The sequence below is a fragment of the Bos grunniens genome, chromosome 6 (genome assembly GCF_055505025.1).
Source record: "Bos grunniens cultivar Pamir isolate PY7600 chromosome 6, Bosgru_T2T1.0, whole genome shotgun sequence".
NCBI lineage: Eukaryota > Metazoa > Chordata > Mammalia > Artiodactyla > Bovidae > Bos > Bos grunniens.
The window spans coordinates 102,920,188-102,938,063 of record NC_141170.1 but is presented as its reverse complement, the minus strand read 5'-3'; the positions used below and the strand labels follow the sequence as shown (position 1 = coordinate 102,938,063).

At 38.7% G+C, this 17,876-nt stretch overlaps 1 protein-coding gene across 1 annotated transcript; it reads right to left on the bottom strand.

Moving 5' to 3' along the window:
* Positions 1–581: 581 nt before the first annotated feature.
* Positions 582–17,809, bottom strand: LRIT3 (leucine rich repeat, Ig-like and transmembrane domains 3). Its single transcript, XM_086407044.1, has 3 exons — positions 16,276–17,809; positions 4,499–4,804; positions 582–3,594 (listed from the first exon to the last, which is right to left on the bottom strand). Exons 1-3 carry the CDS (start codon positions 16,721–16,723, stop codon positions 2,489–2,491), a joined length of 1,860 nt encoding a protein of 619 aa, XP_086263170.1. The 5' UTR covers positions 16,724–17,809; the 3' UTR covers positions 582–2,488.
* Between the last annotated feature and the right edge of the window lie 67 nt (positions 17,810–17,876).

Genomic DNA, 17,876 nt, shown 5'->3' with positions numbered 1-17,876 from the left:
AAACGTATGTATTTTTAGAAACTAGATGATTTACAATTTGCTCTCACTATGAGTAACAAGTTGCTTGTGACTCACCTGCTGTGCCAAGTCCAAGTTGAGGATGACCTGGGTGCTTTCTCCTGCCATTCCTATCCCCTCTCCACCACCAATTAGCTTTTCCTTGCTGGCCAAAATGAAGTCCAGGCTGCACTTGATTTTAATTATGAGAGCAGTCAGTAATTCATTTCAGCAGGATGATCCAAGTGAAGAAAGCTGAGTGCTGAAGAATCGATGCTTTTGAACTGTGGTGTTGGAGAAGACTCTTGAGAGTCCTCTGGACTGCAAGGAGATCCAACCAGTCCATCCTAAAAGAGACCAGTCCTGGGTGTTCATTGGAAGGACTGATGTTGAAGCTGAAACTCCAATACTTTGGCCACCTCATGCGAAGAGCTGACTCATTGGAAAAGACCCTGATGCTGGGACGGATTGGGGGCGGGAGGAGAAGGGGACGACAGAGGATGAGATGGTTGGATGGCATCACCGACTTGATGCACATGAGTTTGGGTGAATCCGGGAGTTGGTGATGGACAGGGAGGCCTGGCGTGCTGTGATTCATGGGGTCGCAAAGAGTCAGACATGACTGAGTGACTGAACTGAACTGATCCTTGTATCTTTTCTTGACAAATAGCCTGCCTTTGTACACTTTGGGTGTCTTTTGGCTCAACAGTCTGTAACATTCGCCCACAGCTATATTATTTCTAAGGTGGTAGTATTTTGGCAGTCTGTTTATATGAACTTTTTAAATATGGCAATGAAATTCCATGATGCTTTTAGAGTAAAGAAATGCACGTTTTTGCTATCATCAAATTTAAAATAAATCATGTAACATAAGTTGAACACAAAACTGTCTTTAAAAGGTATTTTATTTTTAAAAAAATCCAAAAAATGAATACTGAATTTAAAACTGTTAGATCATTAGACAATGCACATAGTGATGAAAGCACCAAGGTCAAACAGGTTGGAAAGGACAGAAAAGAAGATGAGAAGGCGAGGTTTGGGAGTTCTGAGCGGGACATCCATCCATGCCAATCTTCTAATACAGATAACAGTGAAACTAGATTTCTCTTTTTCTTTTTAACTAAAAGCCATTTGGAATGAGAAGGTTTTCATCCTCTGGCTGCTTTTATTATGATTTCCACAATGTGTTACATTAAAGCCTATTTGTTTCTTATGTAAAATATAATATTTTCTTAGAACTTGCTTCTCAGTATATTTCATGACACCTTTATAAATCTGCTCTATACTCCAAAATCTTCAATGTAGAGAATATAATATTTAGTAAATATGGTTAAAAAATTTCTTTAGAAAAGCTAAATTTTATCAATTCCCTTTCCTATCTAATCATGTGGCCCACTCCAATCAAATTTCCCTGATGTTTTTAACCTTGAGTTTGACTAAATCAATCCACTGAATTTGCTCTTTTAAAATCCTAAGACATCCTTTTTGGATCTAAAAGACTTTCAAAGATCATTCCTTTATCCAGGTATTCAAAATATAACATGGCAAAAGACAAACTCTTTAGCCACGGTCCTTTGGCTGCATGAATATTTTCTGACAAAGCAGAAGAAAAAAAAAAAGTGAAGGAAGTAGGGGGAGGGGAGGGAGAGAAGAAAAGAGGGAAGGGGAAAAGAAGTGTAAATATAAAACTATTAAAGAGATTGTTTTAAAATGAGTGCATTTTTTAAAAAGACCCCACACAGTCTGTTAGCAGATGTATTAGAATGCAACAGTTACTGTCTTTTCAAAATGGTCTTACTATTTGCCATGATCTTCTTTTTAACTTATTTTTGCTAGTACCCATATTTCTAAGGACAAGAGAAATTTTTTTTCATACTTTCAATACGAATACCACTATACTATATTATAATGCATAATGGTACTAAGAGCTGGAGCCCTCCCCGTCCACTGGGTTGCATTTAACCATAGCGAAAGCAAAATTATGTACTGTTCCACACTACCAGGCAATGGCAGCAAACGGGCACAGCAAATGCCATAGAGCACTTTGAACAAGAAGGAACATCAAGGCTTAACTGGTTGTACTAATCTTTCTTCACTGCCCCAAAAAGCTATCTTTTTAAAATTCAGAGTTTACTTTTTATGACTCTTTTCACATGAATTTATTTTTAAGAACTAAAGCATTATCCTAAAATATATTATTAACTGACTTAGCACTACCCTAAAAATGATTTCTATGGACATTTTCTACAGAAAAAAAATCAAAATTATTTGTCTTTTCAGTTCAGAAGTCTCATGATTTTTTTAAATACACTTAAAAGCACTCCATCTGTGATTTTTTTCATAAAGGATGTGAAAAGCGTCCAAAAGTCATCCAAACAGAGGGTCAACGATACCCCTAGATCCTTACTTTTGTGAAAGAAATTCTGTGGAGCTCACATGTGCCCGAGCTGTAAAACCTTAGCAATAATACTCCGATCCAGAACCCTCACTTTTAGTAGTCAGGAGACTCCACACTTGACCTAGAGCAAAGCGGCAGTTTCTCTGATTCGGCTCTGGGCCTTCGCGTCCACAGTTCCCCTACACTTTGAGACCTGGGGGACAGCGTCTCAAACTGGATATAAGTTTCTTTTGCCAAATCCTCTTCCCAGAGGGAGTCTGGCTTACACTGAAGTTTGCAAACTTTGTACAACAGGAAAAAAATCAACGGCAAGACAGCAACACAGGCAGCACCACTCAGCACCATCAGGAAAAACTCTTGAGAATCTCCTTCTGCAGCTCTGTCAGTAGAAAAGGTGACACACTGGTCTTTCTGGGGAGGCATTCCCTTTGGACAGACACATGCTATATACTGCCAACCAGGCAGCAAGCCGTTTATGGTGACTTGGTTCTTGCTGGAGTTCACATTAAGCAGCAGCAGGTCCTTCTCACCATATTTGGAATAAAACACGGTCACTTCCGAGTTCTGGGTGGTGTTAATGGTGTCCCATGTCAAAATCACGCTTTCTTCTGTTTCGCTGACCACCTGGAGGTTTTCTATTGTGGCATTCGCTTCCATCCGCAGGGCTCGATCCAACAGTGCTAACTCTTCTCTTCTACTTGCACTAGCTGGGGGAAGCTTCCCACCACCCATCTCTGCTTTAGCACTTCTTTTCCCATCTGGGCTGAGCGACTGTCGGTTAGCCATGGTGGTGCTTGCGGATATTCTAGTGCTTGGAGTTGTAGCTGGAGAAACAGTGGGGGAGAAGAAAGGAGACAAGGAGCAGGAAGCAGTGGAGGGAGGAGATGAAGGTGAAGTAGGAGGAAAAGTGGAAGAAGAGGAGGAATAAGGCCAGGGAGACGGTGACGAGCCAGGCAGAGATGCAGGGCTTCTGGATCCCGGCTGGACCTCTTGTTCAGGGTGATCCCCAGTTCTTCTTTCAGAAGTATCTGATGAGATGGCGGCTGTGACAACACCGGCCACTGTCACAGTGACCACAGCTTCTGACATCCCAGCCAAATTTTTGGCCTTACATTTGTAATCCCCAGCATCCATGTAAGAAATGCCCGTCAAGCTTATTATGGACCATCTGACTCCCTCCCCTGGAGATTCCTGAATTACTGGAATAAAGAAAAATGCATACTCTGTGAGAAAAAAAGAAAGGAAGGACTCAAGCAACATGCCAACTGAAGAGTAAACAACTTCTGGTCCTACACGTATACCTCTCACATAAGCGAAGAGAGAAGTGGCACACTGCAAGTCTCTGAAGGCAGGCGATGGTTCTGTAAATGGTTTATACGGAAATCCAGGGCATGCCAGGTGACATGAGGTTTGTATGGGAAATAGTATTTTAAAAATACATGCGGCTGAGAATTAAGAAACTTGGGCCTGAGTAAACTTTCGTCACTAGTATGTGATTCTAGACAAGCTATCAGTTTTTAGACCTCTGTTTCCACATTTTTTAAATAAGGGGATAAGACAAAGTGATCTCAGATATCCCTTCCGATTTTAACCCAATGTGATTCTATAAAATGTTTATCACAAGATATTATTTAAATACTTCTCAAAATATTTTTTCATTGTAATAAAATGCCAACCATCCACACAGTCAGAAGGCATCATGGATTGTTTTCTAGCATGGAGGAGTCATAATTTCTGTTCCTTTCTTTCACGGTATATTTCATTTAGATAACCTGGTAAACCATGAGTTTCTTTTTTTTTAATTTTCCTCTGATAGAGGAAAGTTAAAGACAGAGGCCTATGTGCAACCACCCAAATGCTGAATCATGTTGTTTTCCATCTAAGAAAAAAAAAGTCAGATTGTCTAATTTCATCTATGTAGTTAATCAGACAAACGGAGGAAAATATTGATCAGTAAAGAGTACCTTTCAAAATTTTTCCATTCAACACTCTTAGCAATATTTTACTTGAAATAGCCAGACAATCTCAAACCATACAAAAACACAAGATTAAGGTCACACATTTGTAAACACCTTATTTCAAAGGCCTGCATTAAGAAGATACCTGTATAATTGACTGGCGAGTTATCTGGTCTGGTCCACGTGAGCTGCGGGGTGGGGTAGCCAGTGGCGTCACACCGCAGCAGGACATTGCTGCCCAGAGCTGATGTGATCTGGGTAGCCGAGGTCATCACTGATGGCTTCACACACTGCTCCAGTTCAGCCCGCTGAAACAAAATCCCTGTGAGGCGTTCCGGTTCACTACACACCATCATCGGATCGAGAAGTACTATTGCAGGGTCAGCGACTTTTGACAATGACATTATTTTGGAAATGTGGCAGTCACAGAACCATGGGTTGTCCTGCAGACCTAGACCAGAAGGGAGGAAAAGGTGGATAAAGTTTTTCCTGATGACATCCGTCTACTCACAGCCTCGTGGGATGGCATTTCTGCACTCTGGCCCTAAAAACATAAGTACTTTGAGAGGTCAGAGTTACCTGTCAGTTTTACCCTGCACTCCAGCCACCAAATTCAACGTGTCCTGTCAGTTCAGATCATCAATGATCATGTGTGTGTGCGTGTGTACTCAGTTGTGTCCGCCTCTGTGACCCCACGGACCTGTAGCCCGCCAGCTTCCTCTGTCCATTGGACTTTCCTGGCAAGAATACTGGAGTGGGTTGCCATTTCCTTCTCCAGGGGATCTTCCCAACCCAGGGATCAAACTTGGGTTTCCTGCATTGCAGGCAGACTCTTTACCATTGAGCCACCTGGGAATCCTTTAATGATCATAGCTAATAGTTACTGAACATTTATTACAGACTAGGCTCTGTTCTAAGCACTTACCTGTTATTATTTGATTTAACCCCTACAGTTCTATGAAAAGAATATTATTTCCCCCATTTTAAAAATGAAAAAGCTGAGACACAGAGAAACCAAATAACTTGACCAAGGTTATGTAGCTGATTAGTGTCAAAGTCAAGATCTGAATCCAAGTATCACAGAATGTCATAAATATGGTGACAGATTCTAGAGTGCCAGAAAGTATTTATATTATTATAAATATTATTATAGGGTGCTGAGAGGCACCTAACTCAACCTGAAATATGTCAATATTTTGTGTGACTTTGAGGTAGTACAATTTCTGTGTAACCAAAGCATCGAGTGAGACATAGGCAAAGTTAGGTGACAAGATTGGAAAAAAGTGGTAGAACATGGCTTGGCATGAATGTCACATGTGGTGGCCTTGGAATTACACTGCTGAAATCCCCCTTCAAGAGAGAATCAGCAGCAGGAAATACAGTTAGCTGACAGCCTCCAGTTGCAAGCGCCTTCAGGATCTGCCTTGGCTTTCAGGACTGTTAGCCAAAGTGTTGTACCCTTCAAAGAGACTGACAGCGAAAGCTTAAAGAAAAGTGAGAAAAATATTATTGGAAAGTAGACAAAAGGGCACACCCTTGTTATGAAGCAGCAGAAAGCTTAGCAACACTATCATAGGAGGTTAACACAGAAAGTAGAAAATGTACTCAATGAAATGAATGTTCTGGCTAAGGATATTTCCACATGGTGTTGACACTGCTGCATGGTATCTTCTTGCTGCTCATAGTAAAATATAAAGGAGAGACAACAGCTAAAGGAAGAATCGTTAAATGTAAAGGAGCTAAACCCAATAAAACTGCTTCTTACACCACCCTCTCCAAAATTCTCAAATTAACAAAGGGTCTCAGAGCAAAAGTCAAATTCCGGTGGGTGGTTCTATACAATTAGTTGCTGCTACTGCTGCTGTTGCTAAGTCGCTTCAGTCGTGTCCGACTCTCTGTGACCCCATAGACGGCAGCCCACCAGGCTCCCCCGTCCCTGGGATTCTCCAGGCAAGAACACTGGAGTGGGTTGCCATTTCCTTCTTCAATGCATGAAAGTGGAAAGTGAAAGTGAAATCGCTCATCGTGTCTGACTCTTAGCGACCCCATGGACTGCAGCCTACCAGGCTCCTCTGTCCATGGGATTTTCCAGGCAAGAGTGCTGGAGTGGGGTGCCATTGCCTTCTCCAATTAGTTGCTAGGATCTTAGAAAGATCTAAGATGGTGCCTTCAGAGCATTCAATCAGACAGAAATCTTGAGGATTTTAAGGGTGATGTCCCATACCAGCCTTACAAAAAAAGCCCAAGGCTAGCAAAGATTTATCTCAAAGAGATTTGAGGTTGTGGAGTGGATTTGTATTGATTTTTAAGAAGAAAAAACAGAACCACAAGTTTAAAAAAGTCTAACCATTGCGGAAGACTTAACCATTCATAAATTCCAGATTTCTATCTATGCCTATTTTTATTATAACAGCACTTTGTGAGTGGTTTATATTTCTCTGCCAGTGTTGGTAAAACTTACTATTTCTACTATCTCCTATATTAGAAATTTCTTTTCTTTCATGGATGAATTACCTTAACCTTCTTCTCACATTTAGTCCCATGAATCTATAATCAGTTCTCTAATACTGATTTAAATTCTACTCAGTCTGCCAATAAATATCAAATTCATTCTGTCATATAATATAATACATGTAGAATACTCATAGTTTCAAAAGACTTTGACTTTGTATGCCAGAGTTTTTTATTTATAAAATAATAACGAAAACAGACTTACAGATGTAGAGAACAGGCTTGTGGTTGTCAAGGGGGGAGTGGAGGAGGCGAGGGAAAGACTGGGAGTTTGGGCTTAGCAGGTACAAACTATGACATACAGGATGGGGAGACAACAAGGGCCTACTGTGCAGCACAGGAAGCTACGTTCAATATCCTGTGATAAAGCATATGGAAGAGAATAGATGCATGTATAACTGAGTCACTTTGCTATGCAGCCGAAATTAAACACATTGTAAGTCAATCATACTTTAATAAAAGTTAAAATAATAACACAAAACAGCAGTTGTTGGTTGCTTCCTATGAGACAAATACTGCACTTGTCAAAAATTGTAAAGCGTCTACGTTTTACCCTGCTTTAGGGTGACCTGGTAGCTCAGCTGGTAAAGAATCCACCTGCAACGCAGGAGACCCCGGTTTGATTCCTGGGTCGGGAAGATCCACTGGAGAAGGGATAGGCTACCCACTCCAGTATTCTTGAGCTTCCCTGGTGGCTCAGCTGGTAAAGAATCAGCCTGCAATGCAGGAGACCTGCGTTGGATCCCTGGGTTGGGAAAATCTCCTGGAGGAGGGTATGGCTACCCACTCCAGTATTCTGGCTTGGAGAATTCCATGGACTGTATAGTCCATGGGGTTGCAAAGAGTCAGACACAACTGAACAATTTTCACTTTCACTATCCTGATCTTAAAGCTTTCATTCTTAACAACTGTATATATGTCTTATACTGACCTCAGGAAGCTAGTATGATTCTTCCAATTTCATACCAGAAGACATTAAGGCACAAAGAAATTACTGCCTTGACACAGTAAGTAGCTTAGAGTCCCAAGTCCTAGGTGTTTGAGCCTCCTAGTCTAATGCTTCTTCCACCATAACTCACTTATCTCTTTGCCACCTAAAAACATCTAGAGTATGGGTGGCAGCTGTAAGTGCTGTCATCTACAAATAACAAGTGTTAAAACAGCAATGTCTGCAGCATAAGTGTCTATATAGGGAAAGATTAAGAGCTATAAAATTAAGAGTTTCATTTATACTTTGAAACTGTTAAAAAAAAAAAAGTGTTAATGGTAAAACAAAATTCTTTAAAAATTAATCCAAAGGATTACATCTAAAAGTGACGTGTTTATTTTTAAATCCCTCAAAAATAAAATATTTATTCATGCTATGAACATCTAAAGTTAAGGGGACAACTTTTAAAGCCTTAATAGTAATCTAGAGCCGAACACATTCAAGTGTTTTTTTTCTTCTGGGGACAAAGATACAAGAACTCTCTGAAAGTTAAACTATTACTTGTACTGCATTCCTTGGCAAAGCACCAACCACAACCAGCAATTTGCATTAATTAATTTTAAACTACTCTTGGATAGGGGTCAATGAACTTTGCCTTGTTCCATTTCTCAAAGGATAATGGTTTTTGTGCATCACAGTAGTCGGATATGCTATTCTTTATGAAAAGTCAGCAATAAATTCCAGTACAAAAGCTATTCTGTAGACTATAAGCTCTTGAAGGCAAAACCATGCTTTAGTCAACTTTGTGGAGGCAGTTTTACTTAACAATTCAAAATGTAAAGTAAAGCCTTTTTAACAAATGGTGCTAGAACTACTGGACATCTATTTGGGAACAAATAGACCTTAACCCTACCTCACACTACACTCAAAAACTGTTTTCAGCTGGGTCATAGTCATAAGCATAAAAGCCAAGAATATAAAGCTAAAAACTGAATATAAAAGTTAAAACTACAAAGAAAGACTATCTCTGTGACCTGTGAAAGTGAAAGTGAAGTCACTCAGTCGTGTCCGACTCTTTGTGACCCCATGGACTGTACCTGCCAGGCTCCTCTATCCATGGGATTTTCCAGGCAAGATTACTGGAGTGGGTTGCCATTTCCCTCTCCAGGGGATCTTCCCAACCCAGGGATCGAACCTGGGTCTCCTGCATTGCAAGCAGACTCTTTACCCTCTGAGCCACAAGGGGGCTTCCTGTGACCTGTAGGTATGCAAATATTTCTTAGATGGTACACAGACATCACTAACAATAAAACGAAAAACTGATAAATCAGATGTCATCAAAATTTTAAGCTTTCTTACAAAAGACATCATGAAGAAAATTAAAAAAGAAAGACATCATGAAGATAATCAATAGACAAGTCACAGACTTGAGAAAATATTCATAATACATATAATTAATTAAGACATACTCAGTAATAAAAATATGAACAACATTAAAAATTATAAATATATCAATGGTCAATAAATAAATGTATATGGTCAATACCATTACTTATCAGGGAAATGCAAACTAAAATGATAATATAATACCACTCGCCTGACATGACCACTCCCAAGAATAACAAAAATAATAAAGAAATGTCACGTGCTGCTGAGGATGTGGAACAAACAGACTGTGCTAATGGAAGTGTAGAACAGTACAACCTCTGGAAAACTGGCAGTTTCTTTCTTAAAAAGTTATATATCTAGCCACCCTATGACTTAACAATTTCAATCCTAGGAATTTATCCTGCAGAAATGAGAACATAGCCACAAAAACTTTGCACAAAAATGTTAATAGCAGCTTAATTCATAATAAAGCTAAAAACTGGAAACAGCCCATCTGTCCAACAACAGGACAAAAGATGAATAACTGGTACACTTATACAATTGAATAGACTGAGCAATAAGAAACTACCAAGATGTGCAATGACATGGTTGCATCTCAAAAAAATATATAATGTTGAGTGAAAGAAGGCAAGCACAAAAGCACCTCAAATGAAATTATAGAATAGGCAAAATTAACTTATGGTCGTAGAAATAAAAGTAGTAGTTCTCTGGGGTGGGGGAAGACTGATGAGACAGGGCACAGGGAAACTTTCTAGGGTGATGAAAATACTGTGTATCTTGATGAGGGTGTGTGTTTTGTGCAGGTATAGGTTTACCATCATTTGCTAAATTGTACACAAGATTCACGGTATGCATATGATATCTCAATTCCTCAAATTAAAAAATAGTTTAAGGAGTTCCCTGATTGCCTAGTGGTTAGGATTCCCAGCTTTCACTGCCATGGCCTGGGCTCAATCGCTGGTCAGGGAACTGAGATCCCATAAGCCATACAGTGCAGCCAAAAAAAATTTTTAATTAAATTTTTAAAAATAAATTTTTTTAAAGTTTAAAAAATAAAAGTGATGTCTCTGGAGATGGACTGTGAAGTTGAAACTTGACTCTGCCTCTTTACCAGCTGGAAAAAGAAGGTGATGACAATTACAGACCCACCTCATGGGGTTGTCCTAGAGGCTGAGATACTGCCAGGCAGTCCTCAGATGAATGTCTGGCAAAGGGTAAGCCTTAATTGTATGGATTTGTCTCCTCTGTGCCAAGGAAAGAGCAGGTAAGCCAATAGAGCATCAGAAGTATTTGTAGAACTAAATTAATGCCATTTTACAGAATTCTGTGGGAATACTCAGGGCCACCACTGCCCTTTGGCAAACTCCATTCTGAATTTTTTGTTGTTTAGTTGCTAAATCATGTCTGACTCTTTTATGACTGCATAGATTGTATCCCACCAGACTCCTCTGTCCATGGGGTTTCCCAGGCAAAAACACTGGAGTGGGTTGCCATGTCCTTCTGCAGGGGATTTTCCCAACCCAGGGATCAAAACCATCTCCTGCATTGGCAGGCGGCTTCTTTACTCCCGAGCCACCAAGGAAGCCATTCTGAATAGAAGAGCCCTTTACAACTAAGCAACTTTAGGTTCCCGTAAGAAGGACACAAAAAAGCAATTTATACTCTTCTACTACAGAGTTTTTCCTCCAAGATAAACAGTGTTAGGCCTTACAGACTTTGCCTGTGTAAATATTTGCTTATTCTTGAGAAAGAGGTCATGGAAATTTACCTGTACTGCAAATCAATCTAGTTTCATAGTTAATTTAAATGCTTATTTGCAGGACACTACTTTACATTTTTATAACTATATTAAAGGACAATTTTATTAGGTTGATATTTTTATTCACACAGAAGAGAAGTGGAGTAACTGAAAAGCCTCTCCCTAAATTCTTTTTTATTAAATAAATATTTGACTTAAATAGATCAGTAAAATAATATATATAAGGAAAATAACTCTGGTATTACTACATACCTTGCATTACAAAGCAGTGGGGAAGAGCAAGGGTTCTACAACCAAATGGTTTATATTCAAACCCTACCTCCATCACTATGGAATAAATGAATCTGGGCAAGTGTTTTAACTTGCGCCTCATTTCTTCATCTATAAAATAGGGATGAAACAGTACTTATCATGGGGTTAATGTGAGACTAGAAGGAGTTATATCCATAAATTATAAGAACTAGGCTTGGACTAGCATCCATCAGTACTAGCTACTATTACTATTATAAATAGAATCTGTTAACAACAATAAACATAGGGTAATAAAAAAGAAATGAAAAGAGAACGTATCCCATTATAATAGTACAAAAGTAAATTCTACAGGGCACCTGGAAAGATATAATTGCTACAGTTAAGCACTTGAGTTCTAAATAGAGCTGCTTCTCACTACCATATTTAAACAATGAAATTGGAAGACTTAGGTACATTCTAGTTAAACTAACAAAAAAGTCAAACTAGAAAAGTCCTTCTTTTCAAGATACTCACATCTCAGTCACAATTGCTATGGATTGTTGATCTAAAATCATAGCCTCAGAAACTGTCCAATTTATTTTCTAAAGGACTGTCACATAAACTGCATTCTCATTACATTTCTATTAGCAAGATGGAGTAAATCCTGTTATCTCCATTTTCCAGATGTGAAAACTGAGTTTTCTGTGTGTGATGTACACACATGAACAAGTCTTCTTTGCAGAGGGTAGCACTTCTTTCCCCATTTTGTTACACAGCAGTCATGACTTTGCTTTGGTCAGCTGCCACACGTGGCTGGACATGTTTCAAAATATCTTTTGTTGCTTATTATTATGATTATAAAAAGTAATGCATGATAATTGCAGAACATTTTGAAAATACAGAAAAGCAGAAAGATGTCAAAGAGAACAGTTAATCAATTAGTATAACTTTTAGTCTTTTTCTTTGCAAATTGTAAAATACTCATGATCATGCATTATTGCATGATCATGTAAAATTACATAAATTTAATGTTATACTAAAAGTATTCTTGTGTAAGTTTTTAAATAATCTGAACTGTTCCTCAATAAAATATTAGCAAACCAAATCCCAGAATACAGTAAAAGGATCATATACCATAATCAAGTGGGATTTACTCCAAGGATGCAAAGATGGTTTAACATCCACAATTTAATCAGTGTAACGTATCATTTAGCAAATTGAAGGATGAAACACATGATCCTCTCAATAGATACAGAAAAAGCATCTGACAAAATTCAAAATCCATTTATGATTTAAAAAAAAAAAAAAACCTCTCAACAAAATGGGTATAGAGGGAATGTACCTCAACATGGTAAAAGCCATATATGACAAACTCATAGTGAACACCATACTCAAGGATGGAAAGGTGAAAGCTTTTCCACTAAGATTAGAAACAAGATAAGGATGCTTAGTCTCACCACTTTGATTCAACACTATATTGGAAGTACTAGCCAAAGAAAAAGGAAAGAAATAAAAGGCACTTGTATCTAAAAAGGAAGAAGCAAAACTGTCACTATTTGCAGATGACATGAAACTATATATAGAAAACACTAAACCACGAGCCATTTCCCCAGAAAAAAAAAAAAGAAAACACTAAAAAACCACCAAAAAAAAGAACCATGAATTCAATAAACTCACATGATACTAAATCAATATACAGAAATCTGTGGCATTTCTATACACTAACAACAAGCAATCAGAAAGAAAAATTAGAAAAACAATCCCATTTATAATTACAACAAAAATAATAAAATACCTGGCAATAAATTTAACTAAGAAAATGAAAATCTGTACACTAAAAACTATAAGACACTAATGAAAGAAATTGAGGATGATGAAAATAAGTGGAATGATATACTGTGCTTATAGATTGAAAGAATTAATATTTTTAAAATAACTATATTACCCAAAGTGATCTATATATTCAATGCTATCTAATCAAAATTTCAATGGCATAGTTCACAGAACTACAACAAATAATTCTAAAATTTGTATTGGACCACAGAGGATCCCAAATAGCCAGAATAATCTTGAGAAAGAAAAAAGCTGGAGATATTATGGTTTCTGACTTCAAATTATACTACAAAGCTGTAAAAATCAAAGAGTAGAGTACTAGCACAAAAACAGGCACACAGATCAGTGGAACAGAACCGAGAGCCTAGAAACAAATCCACACAGGTGTGGACAATTTACAACAAAGGAATAAAGAACATGAAAAGGAGAAAGGGCAGTCTTCAATAAGTGGTGTGAGGAAAGCTGGACAGCCACATGAAAAAGAATGAAACTAGACCACTACCTCGGAGAAGGCAATAGCACCCCACTCCAATACTCTTGCCTGGGAAATCTCATGGACGGAGGAGCCTGGTAGGCTGCAGTCCACAGGGTCACTAGGAGTTGGACACGACTGAGCGACTTCACTTTCACTTTTCACTTTCAAGCATTGGAGAAGGAAATGGCAACCCACTCCAGTGTTCTTGCCTGGAGAATCCCAGGGACGGGGGAGCCTGGTGGGCTGGCGTCTATGGGGTCGCATAGGTCGGACACAACTGAAGCGACTTAGCAGCAGCAGCAGCAGCACCAGACCACTACCTTACACTATACACAAAAATTAACTCAAAATGGATTAAAGACTTGAATATAAGACTTCAAACCATAAAATTTCTAGAAGAAAATGTAGGTGATAACCTCACTGACTTTGGTCTAAGTGATGTTTTGTAGATCTGACTCCAAAGGCAAGGAAAGCAAAAAGGAAAATATTAATGTCCTATAAAACTATTTCTTCATATTAATATTAGCAACTAATCATTAGAGAGCTATTAGTAGCCATTTAGTAATTTGATTTTATTTTCTAGTCTGTATCTCCATTGAGTAATATTATTAGAATTAGGAATTGCATTCAAAGAAACTTTTAAAAATACATAGCAAAATAAAATTCCAATGTTATGGAATTTTAAGTTATGAAAATTTCTAGCCATTAGTGTTACTCATAAGAATCAAATTAGTCACTAGAATAAAGTAATTAAGTACTACAGTATGGTTTTGCATGGCTCCTATCACAGTATACTTATTAACATTTAAGGACTCCACAACTATTGCTAAATTAAACTAATTTTTTTCTCTAACCCACCCTAAAATGTTTCTCTTATTATATAAACAAAAATGTCTGAAGGATAGATAGTGGTCAAAACAGGAAACAGCTGGGCAAGAAAAATTTTGTGATTTTTTTTCTCTATTTGGTTCTTATCGAGAAAATATTTTTAGTTTCATAAGCACTAAAATGCATATACATTTCAACAAAAGTAATGCTAAAGCCATTTAAGTGCTGTCACAGTATTTCATTTTTTTTCCCCAAATAAAACACTTCTTATTGAAATGTAGTTAAGATACAATATATGATATAGGTGTACGATATAGTGATTCAAAATTTTTAAAGGTTAAACTCCATTTACAATTATTATAAAATACATAGTAATTTCCTTTCTATAAAAAATATCAAAATTATCTTTCATTTATACTTTATTTCAGAAAATATTTAGCAAGTGATATTGGTCAGTAGAAATTTCTGGCACAATTTCTTAGCATCCAGTTGCTTCTCATTCCAAAGTCTTATAAGTCGTTTCACTGACCAAACACTCAAAATTTCTTTCATTTTTCTGAGAATTACAACTTCTTCTGCAGCCATGATGAACATATCTTGTGCAATTCAAAAAAGCCTTATGGCATGAACAAACGTGTGTCATTGCTCAGTCATGTTGGACTCTTTGTGACCCCATGGACTGTAGCCTATGAGGCTCCTCCGACCATGGGATTTTCCAGGCAAGAGTACTGGAGTGGGTTGCCATTTCCTTCTCCAGGGGATCTTCCCAACCCAGGGATTGAACCCGGGTCTCCTGCATTGCAGGCAGATGCTTTAGCAAATCAAATTGCTTTGTCAAAGCTTCAGGTCTGTGTCTCATACAAAAGTGGGAAAAGGCCTCACTGCCCACAGATACTGTCGAGAAGGGTCTCAGTTCACTGACTTCAACTGGGCAGTCACGTTTACTGGGCATTCACCAGAGCAGTGTGCAAAGCACTGTAGGAAGACAAAAAGAAGAGAAGAGCTTGCTAGAAGAAGCTTACGTGTTAAGAATCCAAGATAAATATCCATAGAATCTAAACAAATTCAGGACCAAAATACACAAAATTAAACACAGCTAAACTAAGAGATTAAATCCATTAGGAGACCCATCTAGGGTCAGTAAAATAACTGGTGTTTAGACTAGTTTGTTCATTTGTTTGTTTTTTAAATTAAGAATGTATGGAGGCTACAGGGCTTTCCTGTTGGCTCAGATGGTAAAGAACCTGCCTGCAATACAGGAGACCTGGGTTCGAACCCTGGGTCAGGAAGATCCCCTGGGAAGGGAATGGATACCCACTCAGTATTCTTGCCCTGAAAATCCCATGGACAAAGCAGCCTGGTGGGCTACAGTCCATGGGGTTGCAACAATTTGGACACAACCGAGTGACTCACATATATACACACACATCTGGAAGCTATGCTTCCTAACCAACTAAACCACTGCTACTTAATAAAGATGCAGATGCCCTTCCCTCACTCCTGAAGACCCTGATAAAGGGCTGAAAAGAGACCAGAGCAAAACGTCAGTTGTGGCAGAGTATGGAGCACTGATGTGCTCATGAGAATCAGAGCAGGTTGATAGGTTTTGTCATTCTTCTCCAGGTTCTCTAAGAGCAGCATTCGTCTCTCAGTCTATGAGGCAAGTTTCCTTCCCTCCCCTCACATGCACACACAAACACCTGTTGCCCTCATTCCACAAACATGGATGCATTCATGCTCATACACTACACACATGGTGTGCACGCATACAGACACAAAAGAGTCATTATACCTTACACAGGGCAGACCGGTAAACTGACCTCGGTCAAATGATAAAGTACTACTCCATCAAAAGTGCAAGTACAGAGTAAAACACCAAATTCGAGAGATGCGAAAATACTGGACAACTGAAGAAGGTACACAGAGCAAACTGTCTGGACCCGAAAAGCCCAGAGGCTGTGAGCTTACCAAGAATAATTCTTCTTGGTGGAAGGTCCAGGCTTCTGGATGACGCTGTCACTAAGTGGGACCAGCTTTCCAGGAAATCTGGTGGCAGTGTGGTTAATCTGTTGCTTGATAAATCCAAGTAGGTGAGGTTCTTCAGATACCTGACTGCCTCCTTTGGCACACTGGTTATTCTGTTATTGTGCAAATCCAGGGTCCTCAGACGGGGCATGTCCCTCAGAGATGTCCAAGGGAAAGCCGTCAGAGAATTTCCATCCAAGCGCAACTCATGTAGATGCTTTAGGTTGTAAAAGCTGCTGACGTCAAGGCTGGCCACAGAATTGTAAGTCAGCCAGAGGTACTGGAGCTCCACCAGGTAGTAGAAGGCCTCGGCAGGGATCCTACGGACAACGGTCCTTTCTATGCGAAGCTTCACAGTGTCCACGGGAAAGTTTGTAGGTACCTCATTCATATCAAGGTCATTACATAGCACCGCCCTAGTGTCACAAAGCAACGGAAGGAAATCTGTTTCCTGAGGCTCATTTGAAAAAAGTAATACTTATTTGAACTATGCATTGAATTTTTCATTCCCTACTGGTTTGCACTAAGTATCCATTCAGGCTAGCTGAATGCTCAGTAACAATTTGTCATACTCATCATCTTCTTCTAGATTGAACCATATGAAATGGCCATTTTAAAAACCATGGCCACGTTAAAAACCATCAAATATCATTATTTTCATGTGACCCAACCTGAGCTTTTTATGTGTCAGGCATGTGCAATATGCATCACACTCCACCCCTTTTTAATCATCACAACAGCCCAATGAACTGATATTAGGGAATAGGTAAAGGTACCAGCCCTAGAGTCAGTCTGGTCTTGGTCTGACTCTAAGCTCTATCATCGTTGTGGCCATGGAAAGCCACTTCACCAGTCTCAACTCATTTTCCCACATGGTACCCACATGAGTAATTGAAATGGATGGAAAAGTTTACACCTTCTTGGCACTCAGTAGGTGTATGCTATTATTATCATCAATCTCATTTTTATAGATAAAATAACTGAGGCCCATCAACATTAGGTAACTTCCCAGAGTCACAGAGCTAGTGGTTATACAACCATCTTTCAAAGCCACATCTGTCCAGCTCTAAAGTGGACACTCTAAACTTCTTTAGGAAATGCCCCATTTTAAAAGAATCCCCTATTGAAGTTATAAATTGATCCTTATGAAGACGAGCACAAGAGAAAGGAAGAAGGAAAGGAGGGAAGGAAGGAAAGAAATGGCAAGTATTCATATTGGATGACTAAAATTAAGCTCTGTTTTGATAATGTGACCAATGCATTACTTTCAGCCTAAGAAATAAACCAATTAACTGCAAGTTTTGTTGTGTGTTTTTTTTTTTAAACTGCTCACAATTTAAGCGACCTTGAGCAAATGACATCATGATCTTGTTTGTGGCATGTAGAAAAACGGGCATAGGAAAACAAGTCTGCCTGTGTGTGGGTGTAAAGTATGAAAAATCAGAAAATTTAGATTTACTTAAACCTGAAAAAAAAAGACCTATTTATCTCCCATTGTATATTCAGCTCCACCAGATTGCTGAAAATGATTAATATAAAGCATC